This window comes from Nelumbo lutea, chromosome 1, assembly GCF_056320005.1.
Source record: "Nelumbo lutea isolate HS-2025 chromosome 1, American lotus-T2T, whole genome shotgun sequence".
Classification (NCBI taxonomy): Eukaryota; Viridiplantae; Streptophyta; class Magnoliopsida; order Proteales; family Nelumbonaceae; genus Nelumbo; species Nelumbo lutea.
Window position 1 is genome coordinate 201,573,247 of NC_142684.1, and position 27,117 is coordinate 201,600,363.

Genomic DNA, 27,117 nt, shown 5'->3' on the forward strand with positions numbered 1-27,117 from the left:
GAGCTCATTACGTTGAGTTGTAGCGAGCTCGTTATGCTGAGTTGTCACTTATGTCGAGTCACGTCCACGTGTCCCCTTATTATGAGGTCGGGCCAAATCACCCTCCATCAATTGCCCCCCACTCCCGAGTTGAAAGTAGCTTGGCGAAGGGAGTAGACCGTTCATTTTTGCCTGGAATGACTGATTCGATAAGCTTGTAGGCGTAAGCATTGGTCAAATTTGCTTCTTAGGTCGAAAGAGTCCAAGTGTTTATAGCCTCACATAGGACCTCACCATCCTGATTTTCGAGGCACAAATGCGAATTCATCTGCTCGAGGAGAGGTGGAGCAGGTACCCCGGGGACATCTACCTCGTCAAGGGGTTCTGCAATCCGACCATCACTTCAAGAGCGAAAGTTTATCATTCCATCCTCAAGAGGGGGTTGTCACTACTTTATCAGGTCGCTCCACCTAGGTAGACTTCGATGCAGTGTTTTTCAAGCTGGCTCTCAAAAGAGTAGCCAGCGAGTTTGATGCGGAGCTAGGAACCAAGGTGGAGGTCGACCGTGAAGAGATTGGCCAAGTTTGTGTCCATCATGATGCTGAAAGCGGAGTAGTCTTTCCTTTGTTTTTCTTTCATGTGCTAAATCAATCTTCCTTCCATTGTTTCATTTTCTCTCTTTTTTCTCCAAAAAAATTTCTAAGTGTAGATTAACCCGAGGTGCCAAACTGAATGCACACCGATGAGGTTAAACGCGAACAAATTTTTTTTTTATTTTGCCCATGCCGAAGAAACAACTAGGTATATGTCCGAACTGACAAGGATAAGTGTGGATTACTAACAAAGTGTCAGGCTAACGAGCTCGACTCTAATAGGAATAACCCGATCTCAATGTATGCCAAAGTGAATAGACATTGTAGGGTATGCGCCCGTCCTACCTGCACACAAGCTACTTTTTTATTTGCCTATGCCGAAGAGGCAACTAGGTCTCATGTTGTGCCAAAATCTTTTGTTAGCTCAGCACCTTAGCCCTTGGGCTTTGGGAGAGACTTGTGGTCCACTCTCCTGTATTTAGCCAACGTGCGACCTGACCTTTCCGCCTAAGCGGGTGGTCATTCTTTAGTAACTTCTCATATGATTGCTTTTGTCGAAGTCTTTTATCATCTCGATACCTTAGCCCTTTGGCTCTGGGAGCGACTTACGGTCCACTTTCCTTATCTTTATTTAGCTGACGTGCAGCCTGACCTTTCTGCCTAAGCGGGTTGCTTCTACGTCATCCCGTGGGATTATCTTCTTGGGTGAGTGTTTACGATACCATAACGTACATGTTTTGTCCCCCTTGCGAGGGAATAATGTTGTTCTCAGTGTGATTCAGCAGTTCAAGGCCACGACTGCACTGCATCAGCCTCGTTAGTGACATCGGTCATCCACTCCTACAATAAGCCACTGGGAGCTCGACCTGCGTGGGCGGCACTACTGACTTTAGGTCGCCAGCTCGCGTGAGAGCCTTGGAAGGCTTGACCTGCAAGGGTGTCCATACAGTCCGTTGGCCGTCGACTTTTGTGAGAGCCATAGAGAGCTTGACTTGTAGAGGCGACCTCATGAAATGGAGCTAATGAGGCCTCGTCCTGGTTGATTGCTATTGTGGATGAGTTGATGTTGTTTTGCTACTATCTACATCGGGCTTCTCCCATATTCAAATATGAAAATTCATGCTTCTTCTCATAGAACTACTATGCTTCAATCCCGGCGGGAACCACTGATGGCTCTACCGCGAGGAGAGGGGCATTCACATGCGGTAGCGGGGTATTTATCTAGAGCACTAGGGATGTTGAGTTTCAGCCTGAACTTGTCTGATTTGTCATAGGGGAGTTCTCCAGGTTCATCACAGATGTTTTTTGCTCCCCTGTAATCGGTATTCGTTTTGAGTGTTGATGCTGCTCAAAAGTGCTTTTTAGAGGTGAGAACTTAGCTTCTTGTAGCGATTCCCACAGACGACGCCAATTGATGGTGTGCGATCTGGTCACTCCTAGCTGGAAGTGGCTGCGCTCCTAGCTAGCGACGGATGAGAGGTACCTATGAGGGAGAAGATGAAGGAACCCGGGGGGCTCACCCGACGGGAACACTCTGATAGTTAAGCTAGTAACTGGATTGAAAGCTGGGAGAGAGAGAGAGAGAGAGAGAGAGAGAGAGAGAGAGAGAGAGAGAGAGAGAGAGAGAGAGAGAGAGAGAGAGAGAGAGTTGTAGATAAATTAAAGAGCTAGAGTGATGATCACGCAATACATTCACCCTTGGGGGTTGGGGTCCTTATATGACATGTTAGGTGCAACCGCCTCCGAATCTTTGTTGCGGCGATTTGCTGTTAAATAACGGCTTGGAGTGGTTGGCTGTTATTTGTCAGAGCTGAGCTGGTGGGCAAAGGTGATCGCTGTAGAGTACGGTTCTGCTAGACAAGAAACAACCTCCAAGGTTGGCAGGTACGGTTGTTAGGCAGAAAACCCCCTGTGATATGCCGAGCTGCTCTGCAGCGAGCTACCTTTCACCGAGTTGTTGGTGTTGCGCCAAGGTGCTTCTACCCGAGGTAGGTCTCCGAGGTAGTCTACTTAGGTTTGGACAAGAGCGAGCTTATTCTAGTTAGGGAGCTACCAAGCTTAACCCGAAGTGTCTTCAGTTCAGGATGCTCCCTATTTGGGAGGGTCTTAGCTCGGGGTGCTCCTTATTTGGGAGAATCTTAGCCCGGGGTAACTGAGTACTATCTTGTAATGAGTTGCCATTTGCGACGATCTGTCAGGCTGGGTTATAGCGAGCTCGTTACGATGAGTTGTAGCAAACTCGTTATGCTGAGTTGTCACTTATGTCGAGTCACGTCCATGTGTACCCTTATTATGAGGTTGGGCCAAATCACCCTCCGCCAGCCCCTAATAAAATACGGGTGACCATGGGTCCATGCCCTTGAACAGTTTTTTCACTTAGTTTGGGAGTACTTTTAAAGTAAACAACCATGGATCCTACCCTTGAACATTTTCTTGTTACTTTAGGTGATCATGTTGCTATTTTCATATGACAAAACAAATAATTTATAGTGAAAGGTCTATTAAGTAAATAGATTGCAAATTATAAGGGATGTAATAGTAAAATGTAAACTATAGGGTATGCTTAAGTAAACATGTGAAACTATAAGGGGTGTTATAGTAAATGACCCTTGTTTTTTTTCGTTAATACTTAATAGTGATATGAATTATCACTTTTAAGACAATATGTAAAAGTAATGTATATAGTACATACTTTTAAGAGAACTAGTAACTATGCACGTGGTTTGCATGTGGCAGTTCTAGATTATAATAATGATAGTAATAATATATCAATTATTTTTTATAAATTTTGTGTTTTTTAGTGTTTTATTTTTATATATTTTGGTTGTTTTTTGTCATAATCAAATGAAGGTTGTAAAATCCAAATATAATTACATAAGCACCTCATCCAAATATGTGATAATTCATCGTGTTGTATTGGTTAGACTATTCTTTTGTAGTGTTTTTATTTTGTGGTGTATCTTTATCTTTTGTTCATTTATAAAAAAATGTAAGATTTAAATTAAGTGAAAATTAATAGTTCAATTTACAATTTAAACATTATAGTTAAATAGGAATTAAATTCAAAAAATGAATATTTTAGTCAAAAGAAAGTTCCACAATTTTATTCATATTTTTAATAGCATAAATATTGAATTATAGATGCGTTCAATTTTTTTTTTCCATTTTATTGTCTTTTTGTGTGAAAATAATTATGACACTTACTTTTTGTTTAATATGACAAATATATGATATTATACATGTGCCTAATGCTTTTTGCAAAATTTTTGTATTTTTTCATTTTTGTATTTTATATTTTAACTTTTATTATTTATTTATGATATTAAAGATTAACACATTTAATCCGAAAGTTGTATCATTTATTATTAATTTTTATATTTCACTTTTCATTATCAATAAAAATAATTATTATTTATTACACATATTTTTTAATTTGATTAATAAAAATATTATAAATATTTATTTTTTTACATTTTTTATAATTTTCTATATTTATTTTCATTTAAAAAATTTGATTGTCTAACTATAATTTCATTGGTTGATCAATTTGATTGTGATTGTTGAATTGGTCAGTTGCTATTTGGATAAAAAATAATTTTATTTTTGAATCAATTTTAAAATATATGAATTTATTTAATTAAAAATATAGAGATAGTTATTAAAAATAATTTAAAAATATAGAATTTAATAAAGAAAATTAAATGAGGTAAAAAATAATAATTGAAATTATGTTACAGATATATAAAAGTAATGGATAAAGTAGTCAATTTGCTAAACCATAAAAAGTAAGAAAAATTGCAAAAAAGAAAAAACACAAATCGTATTACCGTAGTTTCCTTCCAAACAAAGGTCGTATTTGTATTATCATATATATTGCTCTCTCCTAATGCGGAGTGGTTCTGGATTTCTGCCTTTCTGGCACTCCTCGAAAACAGTCTCGGACATATTTTTTCGGGAAGAAATAATCAGACAGGAATTAGGTGATTCGGGATTCCATTTCCATCCATGGATCCCAGCCAACTTATCGACTCTCTCACTGCTCACGTAGCCTTGTATCACGCATCCGCTTCTTCAACATCTTCATCTCCTTCTATCAACCCTAGAGCCTCAATACTTCGCTGGTTTTCATCTCTCAATGTGCACCAGCGACAATCATCTCTCACAATCGTCGATGCCAAGTTTACCCAAATTCTCATTCAAATGCAGAAAAAGCTACATAACCACGGCCATGGTTTCTTCATCATCCTACCCGATCTTCCCTCTCGCTATCATCCGTCCCTCCCCAGTCTCTGCTTTCGAAGATCGAGAGGTCTCCTAGCTAGGGCCAGTTCTTCTAACGAGTCGGAACTGTCGATCTTTAATGCGGTGCAAATGTTCAGTTCCATAGAAGGAGAGGGAGTTGAAGGATGTTCCTGTTCCGTTGGTGGCCTTGACTCAATCACTGTTTCTGAAGATTTTGTCGGGGAGTTGGATCATTTTGTTGCGGTGATGGACGGCATTTCCAATGGGCAGTTTCTGAGAGGCGAAGGCAGCATCTTGGGTTCTTCTTGGGAAGAATTACCGTGGCTGAAGGCTAAAGGATATTACAGCATGGAGGCATTCCTGGCGAACAAGATGGAACTCGCTTTAAGGTTGTCATGGTTGAATTGCAATGCAGGAAAGAAGCGCGGACCAAAATTGAAAGAGAAAGTCAATATTGCAGGTATAGCGGCAAATGTCTACTGGAGGAAGAAAGGATGTTTAGACTGGTGGATTGGGTTGGATTCTTCCGTGAGGAAGAAGACTTTTCGGGTAGCTTTAGGGAAAGCGGCCAAATATCTGGTACTTTTCGGGAACTTGGCTCCTCGACGTGGTTTTATTTCTTCTTTGTTTTTATACAACATTCCCAATGAACTCAGCAATGTGGATAAACTCTCAAATGGTCATAATTAAGATTCGCCGAAGGGGAAAGTAAAAGGGAAAAAAGCCATAAGGGGGCAGCTCTCTTGTCAGCATAGTACCTCAATATCGAGTGCTTAGTCAAAACGCAGTAACGGTGACAAGAGAAGGAGTTTCCCCTCCAACTGTTTATAAGATGTATCAATCTGCCCCCTCCGTCCATGGAAAAAAAAATGTCAAAGAAAAATTTAAAATCCACTTACCGTTAGGTGTCAATGAGCCCAGTGGTCAATGATAATGCTTGAAGCTGTTAATTTATCCATAAGAAGCCTGACTGATAGGTACATCCCTGTCTCATCAAATATACACGTGGGAAGTATTTATTTGCATGGTTTCTCTTTTTTTTTTTTTTAATTTTTTGATGATCAAGGCATGGCTTCTCTTTAGTCCTGCAAAGCTCCTGCCTGAGTTGAGAGATGACACGGATTTCAAATCTTATAGTATAGTGGACAGATCAATGGATTAGTTATTTAAATTCCCACCAAGTTGCCGTGTAGAGCTCTGCTGCAGCTTGCCTATAAAAGCATATGCTATTATGCTATTAAAGTTGCTTTCATATACTTTTGAAGTTTGAACTTGCAGGGTGTAAGGTTTATGTTATTTCAGGTCATTCTACATGGCAACAGAGAGTCAGATCGGAGGCATTATAATACACTCCCTATCCAAAGAAAAAGGGAAAAAAAAACACTTGAGGGCTGCTGGCCAATCAGCTCCCAAATACTCCCACAGGCTAGGTAAGTAGGGCCAAGCTATAGTATCACTCTCCTCCTCCTTACATTCCCCTGGCTGGTGAATTGGCTAGCTCATTAACTCACCTCTGGGTCTAACCGAATATGATGTTTCCTTAGATGCTAAAGACCTAGCCTCTTTTGATATGATGCTGCAACTCTCAAGGACCTCATCCTCCATTCATCCTATCAATCATTGCCTGGAAATCTCCTACCTGTGTCTAATGTTGTGTTTGGTACCATTGCCACTTCTAGTTGCAATGTTTTAGGTCGGTAAATACAAATTTTATGAGAATATATTATTTTCTATAACAACTACTTTGAGTTATCAATACAACCTTTGATACCATTATTGTTTCTTGAGAAAATGTCAAATTTAGTGTTTCTACTATAAATGCCAACACCCAATGTGATGTCTATGTTTTTTTAGTTGAAGTGGTTATCTGATGTGATGTGACAAGACAATTTCTCAAAAAGTTGTATTAACCAACCTAAAACATTGCAAATAGAAGTGGCAATGGTACAAACACAACCTAAGATAGTCTAGAGATGCCTTTGAAGGTCCTTCAGAAGGGAAAGCAACCCTGCACTAGAATCACCATATCCTATTGGACAAGATACACTTACAAATCCCCTTGGCCCTTATCGAAGGCCTTTGCTTTGTTGGGATCATGGTTCACAATTTCGATATTGATGACACTGTGCCATGCAGAAAAGGGGAATTTTACTAATTTCACCAAAATATTTGGAAATAAAGAAAGGGGAAATTATAAAAACATGAAATTTGTTAATTGTTAGAAGAAGTCCAATTGAACAACATTGAAGACACAAAAAAACTGTAGCAAACAACTGAGTATGAAAGTAAGAGTTTTTTTTCTGATCGATGAAACTTATATTATATTATATTAAAATATGTGAAAAAAACATTACAAGTTTAATTTAATGACCATAGTGTTGGCCCAACAACCAACACTATGTTACAAAGATGCCCAAAACAATTGCTGCCTATCTACCCCTTGTTTAGCAAGGGGGTTAGCTAGCCCATTTGTGCTTCTTCTAAGCCATTTAAATTCAGCTCTCTTGCAACCCTTTCTATTTCCTTGAAAGCATTCTTGAGGGTCCATGGAATATGTCTGTTATTTCTTGCCCAAGAGATGATAACTTTGGAATCTCGTTCCACTTCCACTTGTCTGAGGTCCAATGGCTTAGCTGTCCTAAGACCTTGTAGTAAAGCCAATAATTCATCTCTAATGGAGTTAGCCACACCAATTAACCTGGAGTAAAGGGCCTGCAATCTGCCCCCCGGATTTTTGATTGCCCTACGAATACCTGCCATACCAGGATTGCCTAACGAGCTTCCATCAAAATTCAGCTTAACTTTACTACCTTGTGGGGGTTACCAATCTATTATTATGCTGTCTTTTTTTCCTACAGGATTGTGCTATCTCCTTCTAAGCTCTTAGAATATCGATCATTTTGAAAAGCACTCCATGTTTTTAATCCAGAATGCAACCTTCACTTTTATTGTCTCAATAACTTCCTCCACAAATCTACTTTCGCCATTGAAAATTCTGTTGTTCCTTTCCTCCCAGACTACCCACACAGTTGCAGCCTTAGTAACTCTCCACATCAATCTTCCTCTTTTCTTTGATTGCCTTTGGAAGTTAGGCTTGAACCTTCCTGGGGAGGGATCCACCTGCAGCTGAAAAGATCACAGAAAAATATTCCCAGATAAGAGAGACAAAGGGACAAGGAATAAATAAGTGGGGTAAGGTTTCTCCACTTTTCCTACACAACAAGCATTTTTGAGGAGAGAGGCAACAAAAAGGCCTTCTTTTCTGCATTGCGTCACAAATGTTAACCTTTCCAAGGAAAGATTCCTAGCATAAAGCTTGAACCTTAGATGGGATAGGCTTAGACCACACTTCTTTGACTAGGAAGTCCACTCCTTGTGAAGTAGGCAAAGATAAGGACTTGAAAAACGAAGAACAAGTGAAAAGTCCATCCGGTGAGGGAACCTAGATTCTAGAATCTTCCGAAAATGGGTCCAAAAAAGTAGTTTCCAGGATATTAAGAAGGTTAACCAAAGATGTACACTCACTCTCCCTTAAACCTCTTATGAAACCCAAGTCCCACTTGAGGCCCGAGGGAGAGGCAGTGCACAAAAAGGACATAGGAACATATTTAAGGCTAAAGAGGGCAAAAAGGTTAGGGAACTAGTCTTTTAAAGGAGCCTCCCCTACCCAAAGGTCTTCCCCAAGGTTTGAAATTTTGATACGTATTAGACCATATTGGCATTGTATCAGGAGCCACCAGGGGTGTATCGGGGTCTCGACCAGTTCAGAGGGTGGATGGACCTTAAACCGGTCCCTTTGAACCAGATTTGAAAAAAAAAAGCTATGTATATGTTGATCGTGCCTTTTAGTTATATGACACTAAACAGAATGGAATGGAAAAACCATGGTTTTCAAAATCGTCAGGTGACCGGTTCCGTTTTCCCCAAAACCGGATTTCCCCAAAAACCGTTGATTTTGGTCAGCAAACCGCTGACCCGAGCGGTTAACTGTTCGAACGGTTTTGACTGTTTTTTATTTTTTTGTCAGAACGGGCCGTCCGTTCGGCCCAGGAATCGGACCCCTGACCGATTTGTTCTCCGGGTCGGTTTTAAAAACCTTGGGCAAAACATGATTCATGTAGATTGATCAGAAAAAGAAAAGAACATGATTCATGTAGCCGATCCCATATAATTGGGACAAGGCTTTAGATGATGATGACCTCTTAGTTTTAGGCCTTTGAGTATCTTACCTCAAATTGTCTTCATTTTGATGTCCTATATGAGCTACCTGAATTCAAGTATGCAAGCGCTTATTTATTTATATGTATTACCTCTTAGTTCTTGACCTCGGTTGGTTGGTTGGTTGCTTGTATGGATGGTTCTATATTATTTCTTTTGCACATTTGGTTTCTTGCATAAATATGACTATTGGTTCTGACTTTTGAAAGTTGTAAGTTGGCAGACAAATGAGATTGTGAAGGCGGCGAATGACACATTGGGGAATGAAGTTTGTTTTTGTAGTACAAGAGCAGAGCAGCCATTGATGTACAGTACTATCTCACATCAAAGGACTGCCAGGATGCTCTCAGTAGCTGAAGCAGAAATTTGTTTGGTCCTTCCATCTCCTACATCTGGAAAATATGGTACCTTAGCCAATCTCTTCAAAGGACTTCTTGTGCTTCAGGAGATTTCTATGATGGTATCATCATGTTGGCATGGTGGATATGAAAAAGAAAGGCTATTTTTCAGTACACTGGGTTCTGTCCTCACCATTTCAGACTGCATACTGAGGAAATTACGAGGACTGCTTATGGTCGTTTCCAGTGATTGCATAAAACTTGAACTTCTAGGAGAGGGGAAATTGAAGGCATCCATAAATAAATCTGAACAGAAGCTTGGTGCTGGTAGCCGGAGAGGGAAAGGAAAGAGCTGTAGTCTGAAAAGGAAAAATCTTGTTCCGAAGTCATCTGGAGCTAATTTTGCAGTTGAGAAATGTCCTGAGGTATCATTTCCTTTTTCACGAACTTTATTGAAGGCTTTCTTATAGACAATTGCTTTTTGAAGAAATTGGATTTTAATTACTGCAAAGGGCTTCCTTCCAGGAGCATGAGTGCAGATTGGCCCACCCAGACCATTCCGAACTTGTTAAGGCTAATGGGGAGAGTGGTGCACATCTGGGGAAGGATTCTCATGATGAGATCTCATTACCAGGGGTTCAGATGGTAACTATTAGCTTTTCTCAATTTTATTATATTTGCCATGAATGATCAAACACTTAATGACTGGATTTCTTGTCATCAGGAACATGCCAAAAACAAGGTTCAAACTACTGGAAAGAAGCATAAGAAAGAAAGCTCTAGAAGTAAGAGATCTAACTTAAATGAAACAACTAAGCTTGATTCTGATGTAAGAACTCTACAAACTACCTCCCAGCCTGTTACTTTTCAACCTGAGGTTGCAAAAGATAACATGTTATCCAATACTTCAGCTGTTCATAATCTGCCAACTGATATTCCAATTGGTGGCAACAACATTATACCAAATTCAAGTTTTTGTATATCCACAAGTAAGCCTAATAAAGGGGATAGTACTGAAGTGGCTCAAAACAGCCAAGAAGAGTCTGTTGCTGGTTCGACTGAATGTAGTCCTCATATTGGTTTAGAGTGTTTGTTCTTCCCAAACACAACAGCTGGAACTAATGCTACTTCTAGAGTGGAGACTGTACATGCCACACCTGCCTTAGAGCTTGATAATATCATAAAAAACAAGGAGCACATACGTGAAGGATCTGGACAGGAGCCTGATAATGTTATAACAAATAAAGAACTCAAGCCTCAAAGTTCTGGACAGTTAAGTGCTACTGCTGCTGTTTCTCCATTGTTAAAAGAAAGCATCAACTTCAATGAAGAAAGCACCCTCCTTCAGAAGCAAGAAGGTGGGAACTATTATTCTCATTGTCCCACAAGTTCTTCTGGGTGCACATCATATGAATGGCCCAGTATTGCACCTGTTCATTTCCCATCTGTCAACTCTCAGCATCTCCCAGCTGCCACTGATAGATTGCATCTGGATGTTGGTTGCAACTGGCGTAATCAGTTCCGTCAATCCTATTTGTCCACAAGGCATCAGTCAAGAAATTCATAGTTGAAGGTGGCTGCAGCCGGATCATGCCTCAAACTTCATTGAGTTTAGATTGGCCCCCAGTGGTACAAAGTAGCAGTAGGTTGACTCCTTCAGTGGCTTGTAACTATGACTCTGGATTTATTCCAAGGATGCAGTCTCCATTTCGGCAGAGTTTCACACCTCATGGCCTTCAACTTAATGGAATGATGCCTGAGGATGACAGGAAGCATTCTGGGGATGTTATAGACTCATGTGACTTAACAAAGGCATCTGAGCTAGCAGATGATTGTGATAGCCATTGGGTATCGGAAGAAGAATTTGAGATGCATGCATTTTCTGGAAGAGATTATAATCAATACTTTGGTGGTGGAGTGATGTACTGGAATACCTCGGATCATGCAGGCACAGGTTTCTCTCGTCCTCCTTCTTTAAGTTCTGATGATAGTTCATGGGCTTGGCATGAAGCGGATTTAAATAGAACCATTGATGATATGGTTGGCTTCTCTTCTTCATATAGCACAAATGGTTTGACATCTCCACCTGCATCTCCATTTTGTTCTCCTTTTGATCCTTTAGGATCTGGGCACCAGCCCCTTGGTTATGTTATGTCGGGAAATGATGTAACAAGCAAGGTTCTGCACTCTTCATCAGTGACAGATGGAGTGCCAGAAGAGAACGCAACTGGATCTTTGGCTAATTCACCTGGTGGTGTTGTAGAAGGGCAGACTGGGGATTCACTTGCATATCCCATTTTGCGACCAATTATCATTCCAAACATGTCGAGGAAGGGTTCTGAGTTTAAGCTCAGTCGTGATCATAAAAGTCCATGTATTCCTCCTACCAAGCGAGAACAACCTCGGATCAAACGACCACCATCACCTGTAGTACTTTGTGTTCCACGAGCTCCACATCCACCTCCACCTTCTCCTGTTGGTGATTCCAGAAAACAGAGAGGTTTCCCAACTGTAAGGTCTGGTAGCTCTAGCCCTAGGCACTGGGGCATGAGAAGTTGGTATCACGATGGAACTAACTGTGAAGAAGCTCGCCTCTGTGTGGATGGTGCTGAGGTTATTTGGCCTTCATGGGGAAACAAAGGCCTTTCAGCTACATCAATGATTCAACCTTTACCTGGATCCCTGTTACAAGATCGCCTAATTGCAATCTCTCAGTTAGCTCTTGATCAGGAACATGTATGTTATCTGTAAAAGTTCCATGCCTATTATATGCTATTCTGATGCATTTCACTTGTTGATAAAAAAATATTTTGCAGCCAGATGTAGCATTTCCTGTGCAACCTCCTGAATTACTGAATTGTCCTGCTCGTAAGACATTAGTTTCTTTGATGCACAGTCTCCTTCACGATGAAATTGATTCATTCTGCAATCAGGTCTGAAGCTAGATAAATGCCATTTTCTGTTTCTTTATTACTTTCAATATGTGCAATCAAGGTTTCTGTCAAGTCTTACAACTTTGAGCTTCTGTTTCTATTAAGCATGTAAGCAAGTTTTCCAAGATTACTAATGGTTTGATCCTGTGGTGGAACATAAGGTTGCTGCCCAGAATTTGGCTAGGAAGCCATACATTAATTGGGCTGTTAAGAGGGTTGGACGGTCTCTCCAGGTCCTATGGCCACGGTCCAGGACCAACATCTTTGGTTCATATGCAACTGGGTTGTCCCTGCCAACCAGTGATGTGGATCTTGTGGTTTGTCTTCCTCCTGTGAGAAATTTGGTAAGAGTAGTCTCTGAAAATCTGTTTTGATAACTCCTACCAGTCTTGCTTATTATGTTTATGGTAGATTTTCTTGAAAGTTCATGGCTGGAATTACTTACTAGGAACCTATTAAAGAAGCTGGGATCTTGGAAGGTCGAAATGGGATTAAGGAAACTTGCCTTCAGGTACATTGCTGGTGTAGATTTTATGCTTGTAATTTATATTATATCTATAAGGTCCAACAATTTTTTTTTTAATTGAAATAAATGGTACAATCTGGAGCTCATAGGGAAAAAATGGAACACCAATTCAGAGGGAAAACCCCCCAGTCCAACCACACTGAGCACTGCTTTATTCTTTTTTGATAAATTTACCAAGAACCGTTATATGCCCATAACCACACTAATTAGGTAGGGCTGAACTCCACTGCAACTCATCTTCCCACCTCACTTCTAGACAGTGAGTCTGATAGCTCATGGGTAGAATAATGTATTTTCTTTTTTTTTTTTTGGAAGGAGATAAAAGGGAATTTCATTAAACTGAAAAAAAGCAGTACATCTCAAAATGCTGGTTGTCTAGTTGACAAACCAACTTCAAAACAGAAATTACAAAACAATTTTTTTTTTTTGGAGAAGAACGACCTCTGGTTTGATGCTCCGAAGCATGTTCTTTACTAATTCCCTCCTTCCATTCCTCATATCCCTTACAGTCCAACTAAAATCCTCATCTTCCTTCCCCATTCCCTGTCTTCCCCCTCCCCTAATTTACTCAATCTCATCCAGCCCCACCTCTTCTCCTCCTTCCTCATCCCACTCCTTTATTTTTTTAAGTATTCTTCCCTTTTCTTTTTCTCTATTCTTTTCTTTATTTTTTTTTAAACTTCTCAAATGCTATTTTCACGAAGCCTTCCCTTCCCCAAAAAATTAGGCCGAGAGACTTTCCAATCTCCGCCTCCCTCTCCACCAGTTTATTAGTATTTACCTTCCCATTTTGAACTATTTCCTTGACTTCTTGATTTTTTGTCTGTTCTGCTCTCTCTCTTTCTCTGTCCCTATCCCCAGTCTCTGAACCTTCTCCTTCCCCTTGTTTCTCTTCTTTTGAACTCTGAGTAGTGCCTATGGGCCTTCTTTTTCTATTGTAAACCCTGTTTCATACTCCACCCCTTCCCTCCTCTTGAAGTCTTCTCTTTTCTGTTATTTTCTCTCCTATCTCTTCTTTTGTTTTTTTTCCTTCTTCCCCTTCCCTGCTGTTTGGAGTTTCCAACGCCAGAATGCTTGGCGAGCCAGATTGACTCACCTCCATGATTCTGTGTGAAGACACCAGGTTGCTTGGATCAGATCCCACTTATGTTCTTCCTTCCCTTCCTTCTGTAGCCTTACTATATTCTCTGTAGAGCTTAAAACCTGGTTGACCAAAGGTCTCTTCCCCTCCTGAACATACAACCTCCCCCAAGACCCCAACTCTTCTTTGCCGGCTTCTTGAGAGATTTCTTCCTTATTGCTTTCTATCTTCGAGTTAGAGTCGGAATCCCCTTGTTTCAGCCTGTTGGAACTATCTTTTTTGATTTTCTGGGCTTCTGTTTCTTTACTTCTCTCTGAATCCACGATCTTCTCTTCTATGTTAGTTCTCTGCAAATCTCCTTCCACTGTCGAGCTTATCATTGTCCTTTTGTCTTTCTCACCTCCTAGGATCTTAATCTGTCTTCCGTTCTCGTGTTTGGTCACCACCCAAATCCATTTTCTTTTTTCTTCCTCCTTGTCCCCTTTGTAGACTTGTTTCTTGGAACTCGAGCGGCCGAAACTGGTTTTCTTTGAAAAGGAGATTGTTCTTTCAATTCTACTCCTCTTGTTCACCCTTCTCTTGATTCTCGCCCCTCTTTTAAAGTTTACTTCTAACCTGTGGAAGCTGTAAACTCTTTTCCGCACCTCACTCCTTGGCACCGACTGGTGACGGTTCCTTCCCTTACTGATCGGCCCCCCTCTTTAAAACTAAGGTAAGAAACCTTTGTCGAGGAGTTTTTCAAAAAATGATTCTTCATTTCCCAGTTGCAAAACTACCTTTTTATCCCCCACTTTTCCCACGTCTCTCCTCTCTCTTCCTCTTGTCCTTCCAATAGGGCTGGCAATCTTGACCCTAACCCATTTGACCCGCCCAACCCACCCAATCTATTGGTGGGTCAATATGGGTCGAGTAACCCATTAGGGTCAGTGGAAAAGGATCAGGGCGGGTTGGGTCGAGGTTACCCATTAGGGTCAGGATGGGTTGGGTCGCACGGGTCAAGATGGGTTGGGTCAAAGTCAGCTCTATCTATACTTGCCAAATTTCAAAAATTAGAAGTTGCATTGATTTGAACTCATGCCTCCTATTGTGGCCACATCTCATTAGATTTCCAACCACCATGCCACATTTCATTTTGAGATTAAAAGTGAAATAAAATAGATTTTAGTAATTTTCGTGTTCACATGCAATTTATACAAAAGCACTTTCACAAAAACAATTTTATGAAAAGGACTTTTACGAAAGCACTTTTACAAAAGTACTTTCACATGAAAGCACTTTTATAAAAGTATTTTTACGGAAGTACTTTCACACGAAAGCACTTTATGAAAGTACTTTTCCGAAAACACTTTTATGAAAGCATAAAAGCACTTTTATAAAAGTACTTTTATGAAAATGCTTTTACAAAAGTACTTTTACATGAGAGCACTTTTATTGAAGTACTTTTACGAAAACACTTCTATGAAAGCATAAAATCTCTTTTATAAAAGTACTTTTACACTTTTGCGAAAGTACTTTTATGAAAGCACTTTTATAGAAGTACTTTCATAAAAGTACTTTTGTGAAAGCACTTTAATAAAAGTTATGCATTTTCTACAATTTTTTTGTTATTTTCTGCATTTTCTAGATTTTTTGGTATTTTCTGCATTTTGCAATATTTTGGTATTTTTCTACATTTTCTAAAATTTTCTGGTATTTTTCCGCATTTTTACAAATTTTTGGTGCTTTTCTGCATATTTTTTTGCATTTTTTGGTGTTTTCATGCATTTCCTACAATTTACTGGTATTTTTTAGTTTTTTGTATTTTCTACAATTTTTTTGGTATTTTTTTTGCATATTCTGCATTTATCTACAATATTTTGCATTTTCGGGTATCTGGGTTGACTTGACTCATTTTTTGTCATGTGGCTGTCTTGAGAGAGATTATTCTCTCAAAATTTATTATTTTGGGTATACGAGCCATCCCGGCACATTTTTGTATTTATAAGTGAGGGTAGGTGGTTTAGTATGGGTGAAGGTGGTTAAGGGTCAATATGGGTGGGTTATGACCCTTTAACAAGGATTGATGATGGGTCATGGTGGGTTGGTGGGTCAATATGGGTGGGTTGGTATTCAACCCTTACCCAACCCAACCCGACCCACCCATGTCCCACCACTACCTTCCAACTCTCAGACCTTTCGCTTTCCGTTGTCTTCCTCCTCCTGACTTGCGATCTCAGGTTCATCCAGCATCCTAATTTCCTTTGCAGAGCAATCTAACTCCTGAATTCGATCAGGCAAGACCACTGAATCCTCCTGAATCCAACGAAATGGGATGCAGCTTTCAATAACCAACCTCAAATTGTACCACTCTCCAGCAAAGTTTAACGCCATACTCAGAGAGATTAGATGTATGTTCTCTACTTTGATCAAAATTCTTGCTGCTACCAGGTTTTTAGCTTAAACGTTTGGGCATCTACTCTTCTAAAGCAACCGCAAGCATTTCTGATAGCATGAATATTTAGATTCCATGCTTGGAGTGGAATCCCTAGGACATTAATCCAGATTCCAGACAAGACTCTTGCTACCCACTTCTCTAATTGCCCCCACTAGCGGATTCCATCTACCCAGCATGAGCTCCGGCGACCTGAACTTTGATATTTCTCTATCCAGAATTTTGTCTGCCTCCTCCTTGCTACAGAAGATGAAGAGAAAAAACCTGCATTTAACTTCCTCACCTGGATGTCTTCTTTTGAACTCCACTCCAATTTGACCCATTTCAATACTTCCCCTTCATCAGGTTCAGCGTTAATGAATTGCCCTTCCAGACACTTCTCTAACCAGCGCACCCTCTCTAAAGCGCCTTAGCTCGAATTTACATAGATCACTCTCATGGCACCTGTCTCTTTCATCTGATCACAGTTATCCCCCTGTGGCACATACTACATAGAATATTAACAGTTTAACAGTATCTGGTCCTGTACGCTATCATGCCTGCCTGAAATCTGATAATGCATTACTCATGAGCTGTAAATTGTACATTAATGATCTGGCCTCTCTAATCTAGTGCCAATTATGCTGTCATTTGTCTCCATCCTTCACTATCCTGCCACAACCAGAGGTTCTCTTTGCACTTCCACTCTGGAACATCTTGAATCATAAGTTAAGCACAAACACAGATATTTTGGTGTGCCTTCTTGATTCATGGTCTTGTTAGATGTTTCTATCTGTATTAGGTATTTCGACTCTTTCCATTGCAGTTTGGGATCACAGCATGATAATCAACAAAGCTTTAGGTGAACTGGGCCATGCTTTGTTAATGGTTCTTATCATCTTATGTTTATGCAATGACTTTATCTACTGGACTATGTTTCTCTCATGAATGTACAGTAATGCAATTATTCAAGTTTTCTACTTGTATCTTTCCTCTTTTTCACATAAGTTATTGCTACCCTGAAGCTCCTTGATGGTGTACCAGAGGGATGGATCCTAAAGGGCAAGCAACCAGGGTGTTTGATATGATAGCATGTGTAATGGATGGTTGATTTGTTAAGTGTGCAACTTGTATGCATTACATAAGAATTCTTAGGTCATTTGTTGTTTAGTGAGCATCACTTGGCATGCCATTAATGAACATCATGAGAGCATTTCCCTAGGGCAAAAATTCATCATTGCCTTTTGCTTTTATATCTATTTGGACTTAGTGGTACCAACACCATTCCGATTTGGTTTTCCAGCATGCAGCTAGATACCTTGCCAATCAGGAGTGGGTTAAGAATGACTCCCTTAAGACTGTAGAAAATACAGCTGTAATACTTCTTCCTTTTTGACTACTCAGTTGATTTTGCTCTTTCATCTAAATATCTATTTCTTCAATTATCTGCTTAACATGCTACACCTTTTCTTTTAGATACCTATTATCATGCTTGTAGCTGAAGTTCCTCTTGATCTTAGTGCTACTACTGGAAAACTTTCAAATGTGCAAACACCAAATATAGAATCAACCCAAATGACTGGCAAACTTGACTGTACCACTCAGTCTGATATAATGGGTTTAAGCAACTCTTCTTGGCCAAAGTGCTCATCGGTGGAAAATGATAATGCCATGGATGTCAAGTCGGTTCGTCTGGATATCAGTTTTAAGTCACCATCACACACGGGACTCCAAACTACAGAGCTGGTAATTAGCATAGAACTTTGGATTCTTTCTTCTTCTATTTTTTTTTTTTTTGGGTTTTCCAATAGTTTGCTATGGAACTTAAAATTTTATTGTCTGAAGAATTTTCTACTTATCAATGAGGTACTCAGGTTTCAGTCAGTTATGGTGATGGTATCAAATGGAGTTTCTGCTAATGTACAGTTGATAGTCCGCCTATCTATGTGAGATTAATTATAGTTTTTCTTTATTAAGAAAGCTAGTCAATTTCTCCATGCACAAGGCATGTGGAGGGCCTCATAACATGAAATGAAGCACAAGGGAGGAGCACTGACATCTTGTGGGAGATAGAAAGATGTTATAAATAAGAGAATTAAACGTGCCATCTACTATTTTTGTTAAAATTGTAATGCAAGATTTAAGTGAATAATTCAACTACAATTCTATTGGATGTGATAATAGTGGTATTCAAAGTGCCATCTACTTGGGGTTAATAGGGTTCACATGTACTGGGCTCAATTGCAACTTGAAGTATGTTAGGAGAGGTAGTAGATACTAACCTCTCCATATGATGCTTGACTTGTATACTCGTTTGTACATAGATACTAACTAGCACTGCCTACACTTAGTCCCATTTCACTGATATTGTGTTCTACTCCATTACCCTCTATAATTCCCAGAACAATTTAAAATTTCAATAGTAGACAAGAAAAAGCTTCTAAAAACAAATTGATCCCCTTTGGGAGCCTCAACAAAACTTCTGGCACCAAAAAACCTTCAGTCGGAGACATTCCTGTCCTCTTGGGAACCGGTATAAATAGAAGAGGCTGCTGCTCCTTCCAAACACCTCAGAAATCACTAGAAATTGAACTGCCCCCTTCAGAAAACATCGCAATCCAGTAAAACCTGAGCGCCTCTTCCTAGGTAAAAAATAAAGAGTCCTACTTCTATCAGGACTCTTGCTTCTCCAGTTCTTCCTGGTTTCGATGATCAACCCAAGATCTGACACAAAGGGTTCTAGATCCACCAAAAAAATCCAAGAACTGGGCCATTTTGAAATCTTCGATCAGCTCTCTAACTTACCATATAGTCGGCTGAACTAGGGCTGCAATAACATACAAACGTACATAAACTATTGGGCCTTGGGTTCAATAACACTAATTAAAAGGAAATAAAAACTGCTAAACCCCAACAGCGATAAGTCCTCTTCCTATGGCTTTCTACCTTTCCCAATATTATCAAGCTAAATTTTGATGGTTGTAGTTTGAAGAACCTAGACAACTAAGGTATTGCAGAGTTTTTAGAAATAGAAGAGGAGAGATAATTGCTTTGTATTCTGGACCTATTTGCTTTGGCGTTCAATCATGCTAAATTATTGGCTGTACTTGAAGTAGTAACTTTCTTACACATAACAATAGGCTTTAGCCACAAGTATTAACAGGCAAAAAAAAAAAAAAAAAAGAAAAGGAAGCAAGAATAACTTCTACTTTAGCTGCTGGCTATGGTAGAAACAGAAAAAAGAACTCTATTCACTAGTTAGCAGGACCAAAAACAAAATGATATAGGGTATGATGCTCTTTATGAGACCCATTGAAACCCCTTTATAGATCAACTGACCAAAAAGTAACATCCACCTTGGATTCTAATGTCTACTATTAGATTTCAAACAAAGTAGAAACTTCCTTTTACTGATAAAAAAAAATAGAAACAAAGGAAGAATTGGAAATGAGGTCAAATAGTAGACCTGCAGAAGGCATCATCAACCAGAAAAGAAGTAACTGTTTGACCAGTCAAATCTTGTTTGATCTGGCTGAAATTTGGTGGCATTAAAGTACACTTATAGTACTCTAATGCTGTAGAATTTCAGCTCAATCCAACATGTGAAAGTGCCTCAACTAAAGACTTCAAGTTGGCTAAATTATGTGTTCTGCAAGCCATGCTCAAAGTGCTAGTCAACAAGTTGACTAGCTGACTAGCATTTATTAGTAATTCTCATCATTACTATTTATAGTAAACAAGGATTAAAATATCGATACACTCGAAACCCAAAGCTAGGTATTGGTGTGTATCAATATGAATGATTGTCTCTTTAATTCAGGATTTCCAGCTGCAACAAGCTTTGGACTAAGAAAAAAGGGGGTGGGAGGTTATAACTATATCTCCTTGATTGTAACCACAGCCTCTTGCTGTACTTTTTTATTTAATTAATGAACGAAATCTTCATTTTTGTTGCTGATTGAAAAAAAAAAAGATCTGGACTGGGAAAGAAAGTGAATAAAATAAGCATGATTTAACCTGCATTCAACTGTTTTTCTTGTATTGGTGAAAAAAACAAACAAATGTACATAATGAGAACTAAATGTGGGGCTTATATGCAGGTTAGAGGACTCACTGAGCAATTTCCTGCAGCTACACCCCTTGCTTTGGTACTGAAACAGTTCTTGGCAGATCGCAGCTTGGACCACTCCTACTCTGGTGGCTTAAGTTCATATTGTTTGGTAAGTATCTATATTTACTAATGTGATCTTACATTTCAGATGTTTCTTTTTTTGGATAGTAAATAGAGAAATCCGTAAAAAGAATAAAGGAGATAAAATATCAGGTGATAAGAAATCACCAAAAGCATGAAACAAACAACACCAACATCCACCTCTTTCTCATTACATCAATACCACCTGATTGCATCAAGAAAACCAAAAGATAACTAAACAAATCCCCTTGAGACCCAAATCCCAACTGAGATCACTGATCTAACAGCAAATAAGCAGAAACTTCTCAAGGTATGCCCATGCACATGTGAATGACTTACATGGGCTATGAATCTTGTAGGGAAGGTTAGGGTTTCAAAGAGAGGATTCTAGAGAGAGAGGATATGCTAAACATATTAAGAATTTTTAGGAGTATGGAATGAGGTTTTTTTTTTTTGTTATATTGAAAATATGACAAATTAAACAAAATGGGTCGAAACCCGAAAGGACTTTGTGCATGATTGAGATATGGAGGATGGCTGAGGAATTGACATGGTTTTTCTAAGGTTTCTAAGTTGGATGGTTTCTAGAGAAAGAAGTTCTAGTTTAGAGTTTCATAGAAACTCAATAAAAGTTGAAGAAAGGGTGGATGTCTGGGAGAAATTTGGAGGTTGAAGGAAGATTGCATTAAAGAAATTGATGCCTTTTAATAGATGGAATTACAGCTCCATTCAGTAATTTGGTCAAACCTGTAGAAGAAGAGTTAGGGTTGATGACAAAATTATCCTTATGACTCAAAACTGCAGGAAAAATTGTAAATTCTTAACCTCACCACTATGGGCTGCCAGCCTCTGATCATTAGATTTACTGAGGTGTTGCTGAACTCCTATACTCTAAGAATCCATTGAGCCCCTCTAATTGTAATGTCAGCAATGATAATCTCCTCAGGGGGAAGCACATGAGGTTGTAGAGTTCCTCTCCTCCTAAATGTACCATTGGATTAGCGTTCTAAAATTTCATTTTCACATGATCTTGCCCCTCTTGTGGATGGTCAAGAGATTCCTGCCCCAAAAGGAATCATAGCATTTGGGGAAGGTTGTCACCTAAACCTGAAAAGTTGGCTTCAATCGATCTAAAACCTTGATCATGTATGCATGGTGCATAAATAAATGATTAATGAAGTCACGACTTGCCTTATGTAGGAGGTTTTTATGTGCAAAAGGAGTTCAAGTCTTCAGTCTTTGTTCAGAGGTATTGATTTTCATTTGTATTGCTTCCCAAAAGAGGGCTTTTACTTTTAACTGGGTCGGGCCCAAGTAAATAGCTTTAGCAAGTTGAAGGGAATTCAAGTTCTTGGAAAACATTACTTATCAAGAAAAACTTGGAAACGATTTCTTGAATTTCTGAAGGGGAGTTGTTCTCCAAAGTGTGGAATTAAGTAGGATTTGGGGTTCCTGTTTCTCTATTAGAATGCTTATGCCTAACAACTTTCACTTTGTCAATGGAATGTTCTGAAATCTGAATTATCATTGCTGACATTACAATTAGAGGGGCTCAATGGATTCTTAGATTTTAGGAATTCAGGAACACCTCAGTAAATCTAGTGATCAGAGGCTGGCAATCAATAGTGGTGAGGTTAAGAATTTAGAATTTTTTCTTGAATTTTTTCCCAAAGTTTTGAAGGGAACTCAAATTCTTGGAAAACATTACTTGTTAAGAAAAACTTGGAAACAAATTCTTGAATTTATGAAGGGAAGTTGTTCTCCAAAATGTGGAATTGAGTAGGATTTGGGGTTCCTGTTGCTCTATTGGAATGCTTATGCCTAACAGCTTTCACTTTGTCAATGGAATGTTCTGATGAGTTCTGCCTGGCTAGGCCCTTTACTTTTTTAGATCGATATTAAGAGTTTCTCTTAGTGGAGTCTTTATTTTGCAAGTTGCTCCCAAATGACAAGAAAACAAGTTCCTAGAGAATTTTATGGCAATAAAATATTTTCTAAAGCAGAAAAATTTCCAACAAAAGAATGTACTCTAAGGGTTTAAATATGGGGTCACCTTAAGAGTAGCACAATGGATGATGGCTTTTGGAAATTTTCTCGGATTTCACTATGGAAGATATCATTAGAAATTGGCGGCAATAGCAAGGTCTTCCTCTAAAATGCCAAAAATAAAAGAGGATTGGATACCTTTAGACAAAGAGTGGTTGAAGTTGAACTTTGAAGACAAGAGTGAGAGAGACTCTAGTCCACTTTGAGTGGCATGCTAGAGGAAGGGAATTATTGGAACCTTGAAGAGGCCTTTTGAGATTTAAGAAATAAAGGAGGCAATATTCTCTATGGAAAGATCATAAGCCCCGGGCCTAGATGGATTCACTATGGCTTTTTTATCAAGATTGTTGAGGTATCTTAGGAGATGACTTGGTGGATGTTTTCTTGGAGTTCTTTGAAAGAGGAAAAATAAATGCAGGTGCAAATGCTACTTTTATACCCTTGATCCCGAAGAAGGTGCTGACAATTCAGCCTAAGGACTTTAGACCTAATAGTTTGATTAGGAGCTTGTATAAGATCATCTCTAAAGTTCTTGCCCTAAGAATCAAGAAAGTCCTACCCTCCTTAATCTCGTCGAACCAAGGGGCCTTTGTGAAAGGGAGACAAATTATCGATTAGATCTTAATAACCAATGAATGTGGATTACAAAAAAAGAAAAGGAAAAGGGGCCTGATCTGTAAGCTTGACTTAGAAAAGGCTTATGATTTGGTGGATTGGGAGTTTTTTTCTAGAAGTGTTGAGGAACAGAGGTTTTGGAGAGAGGTGGTGTAATTGGATAAAGGGGCCTTCAACAAGGAGACCCATTGTTAGGGGCTAGGGACTTAGTAAATGGAGTAGCTAGGGACTTCTTTCCTGCTAAGAGGGCCCTTAGACAAGGAGGCTCATTGTCACCTTTCCTCTTTACCTTAGTAGTGGATGTCTTAAGTGTCTTGATTTTCAAGGCTGATTCAAGGATTCTAATCAAAGGTTGGAGAGTTGGGAGGCAACAAGTGGTAATTACTCACTTACAATTTGCGGATGATATCATTATTTTTTTGCAAAGTGGTAATTACTCACTAACTTGCGAGAGCTAATTGGAGATCTAGCGCATTTAGGAAACAACAAAGGTAAGGCACCTAGCTCGATAATCCAGGGAGATAACCTCCAAAGTTTTTGCCTCCTCTTCTTGGGTCTCTTCGAAACTTATGGGTTTGGGAAAATTTTAGGAGTTTCGATGGAGGGGATGGAGGATGAAACAATTAAATTTTTGGAGGGGTTAGAGCAAAGAATCCTTATGGAGAGAGGGAAACTTGCGGCAAAGAAAGGAAGAACAAATTTGAAGAGGAGCAGAGAGATGATGAGGCTTACTTGAGGCCTAAATGATAAGACAGGTAGTAGTGAGGGGACGTCGAGGGAAGTAAAGAAAGTTTATGTTTGAGGGTTGCTTTTGATCTGTTCTTGAAGTTTATCATGGATTTAAAAATTTTATCTTGGAATATAAGAGGTTTGGGCTCAGGTAGAAGAAGATTGGTGGTGTGTGAGTCTCTGAAGAGGTCTAATTCGAAGATTGTCCTGCTTCAAGAAACTAAACTGGAGTGCTTGGATGCTGCTATTGTTAGGAGTATTTGGGGTGAGGGGCATGTTAGATGGAAATCAAAGTCTGCAGTGGGTAGTGCAAGGGGTTTGTGAGCCTTTGGGATCCTTCTTTCTGCGGCTTAATCTCCTATAACACTGGGAATTTCTCAATTTCTTTACTGCTGAAATTCTCAGATGGTAATATCTGCCAAGTCACAAATGTTTATGGCCCTACAGATTGGAATCTTCGGGATGACTTTTGGGAGGAATTGGTAGAGGCGAGGGGCACATTGACTTATCCTGTCTGTTGAAGAAAATAATACCAGAGGTGGGAGATCAAGAGCGATGCTTCAGTTTGCTGATTTTATTAACAGGTTTAAGTTGATGGACTTCCCTCTTCAAGGTAGTCGATTTACATGGACCAATAATAAAGACATCCCCACTCTGGTGAGGCTGGATAGGTTCTTGGTCTCTTCAAATTGGGAGGAGGTGTCAATTTTAGGCAGATTGCCCTCCCTAGGCCAGTCTCAGATCATATTCCAATTCATCTTGTCTGTGGCTATAGAGGTAAAATCAGATCTCCATTCAAGCTCGAGAATGCCTGGTTCGAAGATGAGAAGCTTATTCCCTTGTTGAAGACTGCATTGAGAGACCTTCAGGTGGTGGGCACTAGCTCCTTTATTTTGGCAAAAAAATTAGGTGCAATTAAAGAGAGATTAAAAATTTGGAAAGTGGAGAATAACTTGAGTTCAGAAACAGAAAAGAGAGCTTTATTGAGCATCATTGCAGAAATTGATTCAGCAGAAGAGGTAGGCCCCTTATCAGAAGAATTCAGGTTGAAGAGATCCTAGGCAAAAATTAATTTTGATAAATTGACTGTCAAGGAAGAAATCAAGTGGAGGCAAAGGGCTAAGGTGGTTTGGTTGAAGGAGGGGGACAAAAACACACTTTTTTTTTTGATAATTAAAACACACTTTTTTCATAAATTGGCAAACGCCAGAGCTTGAGTTTCCTCAATCAGCAAGTTGGAGCGGGAAGGCCGAACTGGGGAATCAGATGCAGAAATGAAGGTGGTGGAAACTACTTTCTATAAAAGCCTTTATAAAGAATTTTGGACTCTTAGACCTTTTCCCCAAAACCTTCATTTCAAGTAGCTGAGTGAAGTTCAGAAATCTTTCCTTGAGAGACCCTTTACGGAGGAAATCAAGGCCATTATCAAGTTGGAGGATGATAAATCCCCAAAGCCAGATGGGCTCACTAATCTCTTTTATGTAAAATGCTGGGATATAGTGAAACACAAGATTTGATGAATGTCTTCCAAGCATTTTATGCAAATGCATCTCTGCAAAGAAGCTTAAATACTACCTTTATCACTCTCATTCCAAAAATTGAAGGGGCTGTAAATATCAAAGATTTCAGACCAATCAGTCTCCTCCACAATTTTTACATGATCCTAGCTTAAGTACTAGCTGAGAGAATGAAACAGGTGTTAGGTAGTGTAATTTCAAACAATCAAAGTGCTTTCGTCCCGAGAAGGCAGATGCTTGATTCTGTACTTATTGCTAATGAGCTCATTCATTCAAGAAGAAGAGAGGGAGTCCCTGGCTTGATTTGTAAATTAGATTTTAGGTATTGAAAAGGCCTACAACCATGCTGTTATGATTCGGCCTGCCTTGGAGTTCTATCTGTCTGAGATCGGTTATGTAGAAAGAGGTAGAAAGGTGGAAGAAAGAGAGAAAAAGAGAAAGGAGAAAATCTGGTTCGAATTGGAAGTCTCAAGCTAGCTCTCCCAGTCAGCCAGACAATACTTTTATTATTAAAAATAAATGAAAAGGCATATGTGCCCTTATTTAAGTAAGGGGCACTGGTTCTAACACAACATTACAAATCAGCAACATTAATCTAGGTATAAAGACAGAAATACCCCTATGCTAACACTCCCCCTCAAGCTGGTGAGTATATCTCATATACTCCCAGCTTGTTACATATTTAGTCCACTCTTCCCCGACTCAAGCCTTTTGTAAATAAGTCTGCCTACTGGTTTCCTGTATTAACATATGTAGTGTCTAGCTCTCCATTCAGCACCTTCTCCCTCACAAAGTGACAGTCAACTTGAATGTGCTTGGTTCTTTCATGAAACACCGGATTAGAGGAAATATGGACTGCAACCTGATTGTCACAATAGAGCTTCATTGGAATGTTGATGTTGTACCCTACTTCCTGTAGAAGGTTCCTTAGCCACACTAATTCACAAGCGGTGTGCGCCATAGCCCTATATTCTGCTTCCGCACTACTTTCCACAACCGTCTGCTTCTTGCTTTTCTATGTCACCAGGTTACCTCCCAGGAAGGTGCAATAGCCTGTGGTAGACCGCTTATCAGACATAGAACCGGCCCAGTCAACATTAGAATACCCTTCTATTTCAAGTTTGCTGCCACTCTTGTATATCAGACCGCGACCCGGAGCCCCTTTTAAATACCTTACAATTCTCAAAACTGCATTCCAATGAGGAATCAGAGGTTTTTGCATGAACTGGCTTACCACACTAACCGCAAATGAGATGTCTGATCTAGTAATGGTTAGGTAGTTCAGTTTACCCACAAGTCGTCGGTATCTGCCAGGGTCTTCAAACACTTCACCCATATCACTGCTTAGCCTGGTATTTGTGTCCATAGGTGTTTTAGTTGGTTTAGCACCCAACAAGCCTGTTTCTTCTAGTAAATCAAGCACAAAAAATATTTCAGTTTACCAAGATCCTTTGTCTGAAAATGATCCTGTAGATAAGTCTTCAGCCTGTCAATACCCATGTTATCATTCCCAGTAATAACAATATCATCTACATACACCACCAACAATATTTTTCCTCCCGGAGAGTCATGACTAAATACAAAATGATTAACTTTGCACCGTTTCATACCAAACTTCTTTGCTACCTCACTGAACCTACCAAACCATGCTTGAAGAGACTGTTTAAGCCCATATATAGCCTTCCTTAGTCTGCACAC

At 39.5% G+C, this 27,117-nt stretch overlaps 1 protein-coding gene across 1 annotated transcript in view; it reads left to right on the forward strand.

Annotated features, from left to right (window-relative positions):
• Positions 1-4,462: 4,462 nt before the first annotated feature.
• The window catches only part of MEE44 (Nucleotidyltransferase family protein), a 58,677-nt gene continuing 36,022 nt past the window's right edge, over positions 4,463-27,117 (forward strand). Inside the window, 11 exon segments of the mRNA XM_088962273.1 lie at positions 4,463-5,393; positions 9,256-9,795; positions 9,896-10,015; positions 10,095-10,932; positions 10,935-12,106; positions 12,187-12,303; positions 12,465-12,647; positions 12,752-12,814; positions 17,624-17,695; positions 17,797-18,066; positions 20,421-20,540. Coding sequence (XP_088818399.1) covers positions 4,578-5,393; positions 9,256-9,795; positions 9,896-10,015; positions 10,095-10,932; positions 10,935-12,106; positions 12,187-12,303; positions 12,465-12,647; positions 12,752-12,814; positions 17,624-17,695; positions 17,797-18,066; positions 20,421-20,540 — 4,311 coding nt within the window. The 5' untranslated portion in view covers positions 4,463-4,577.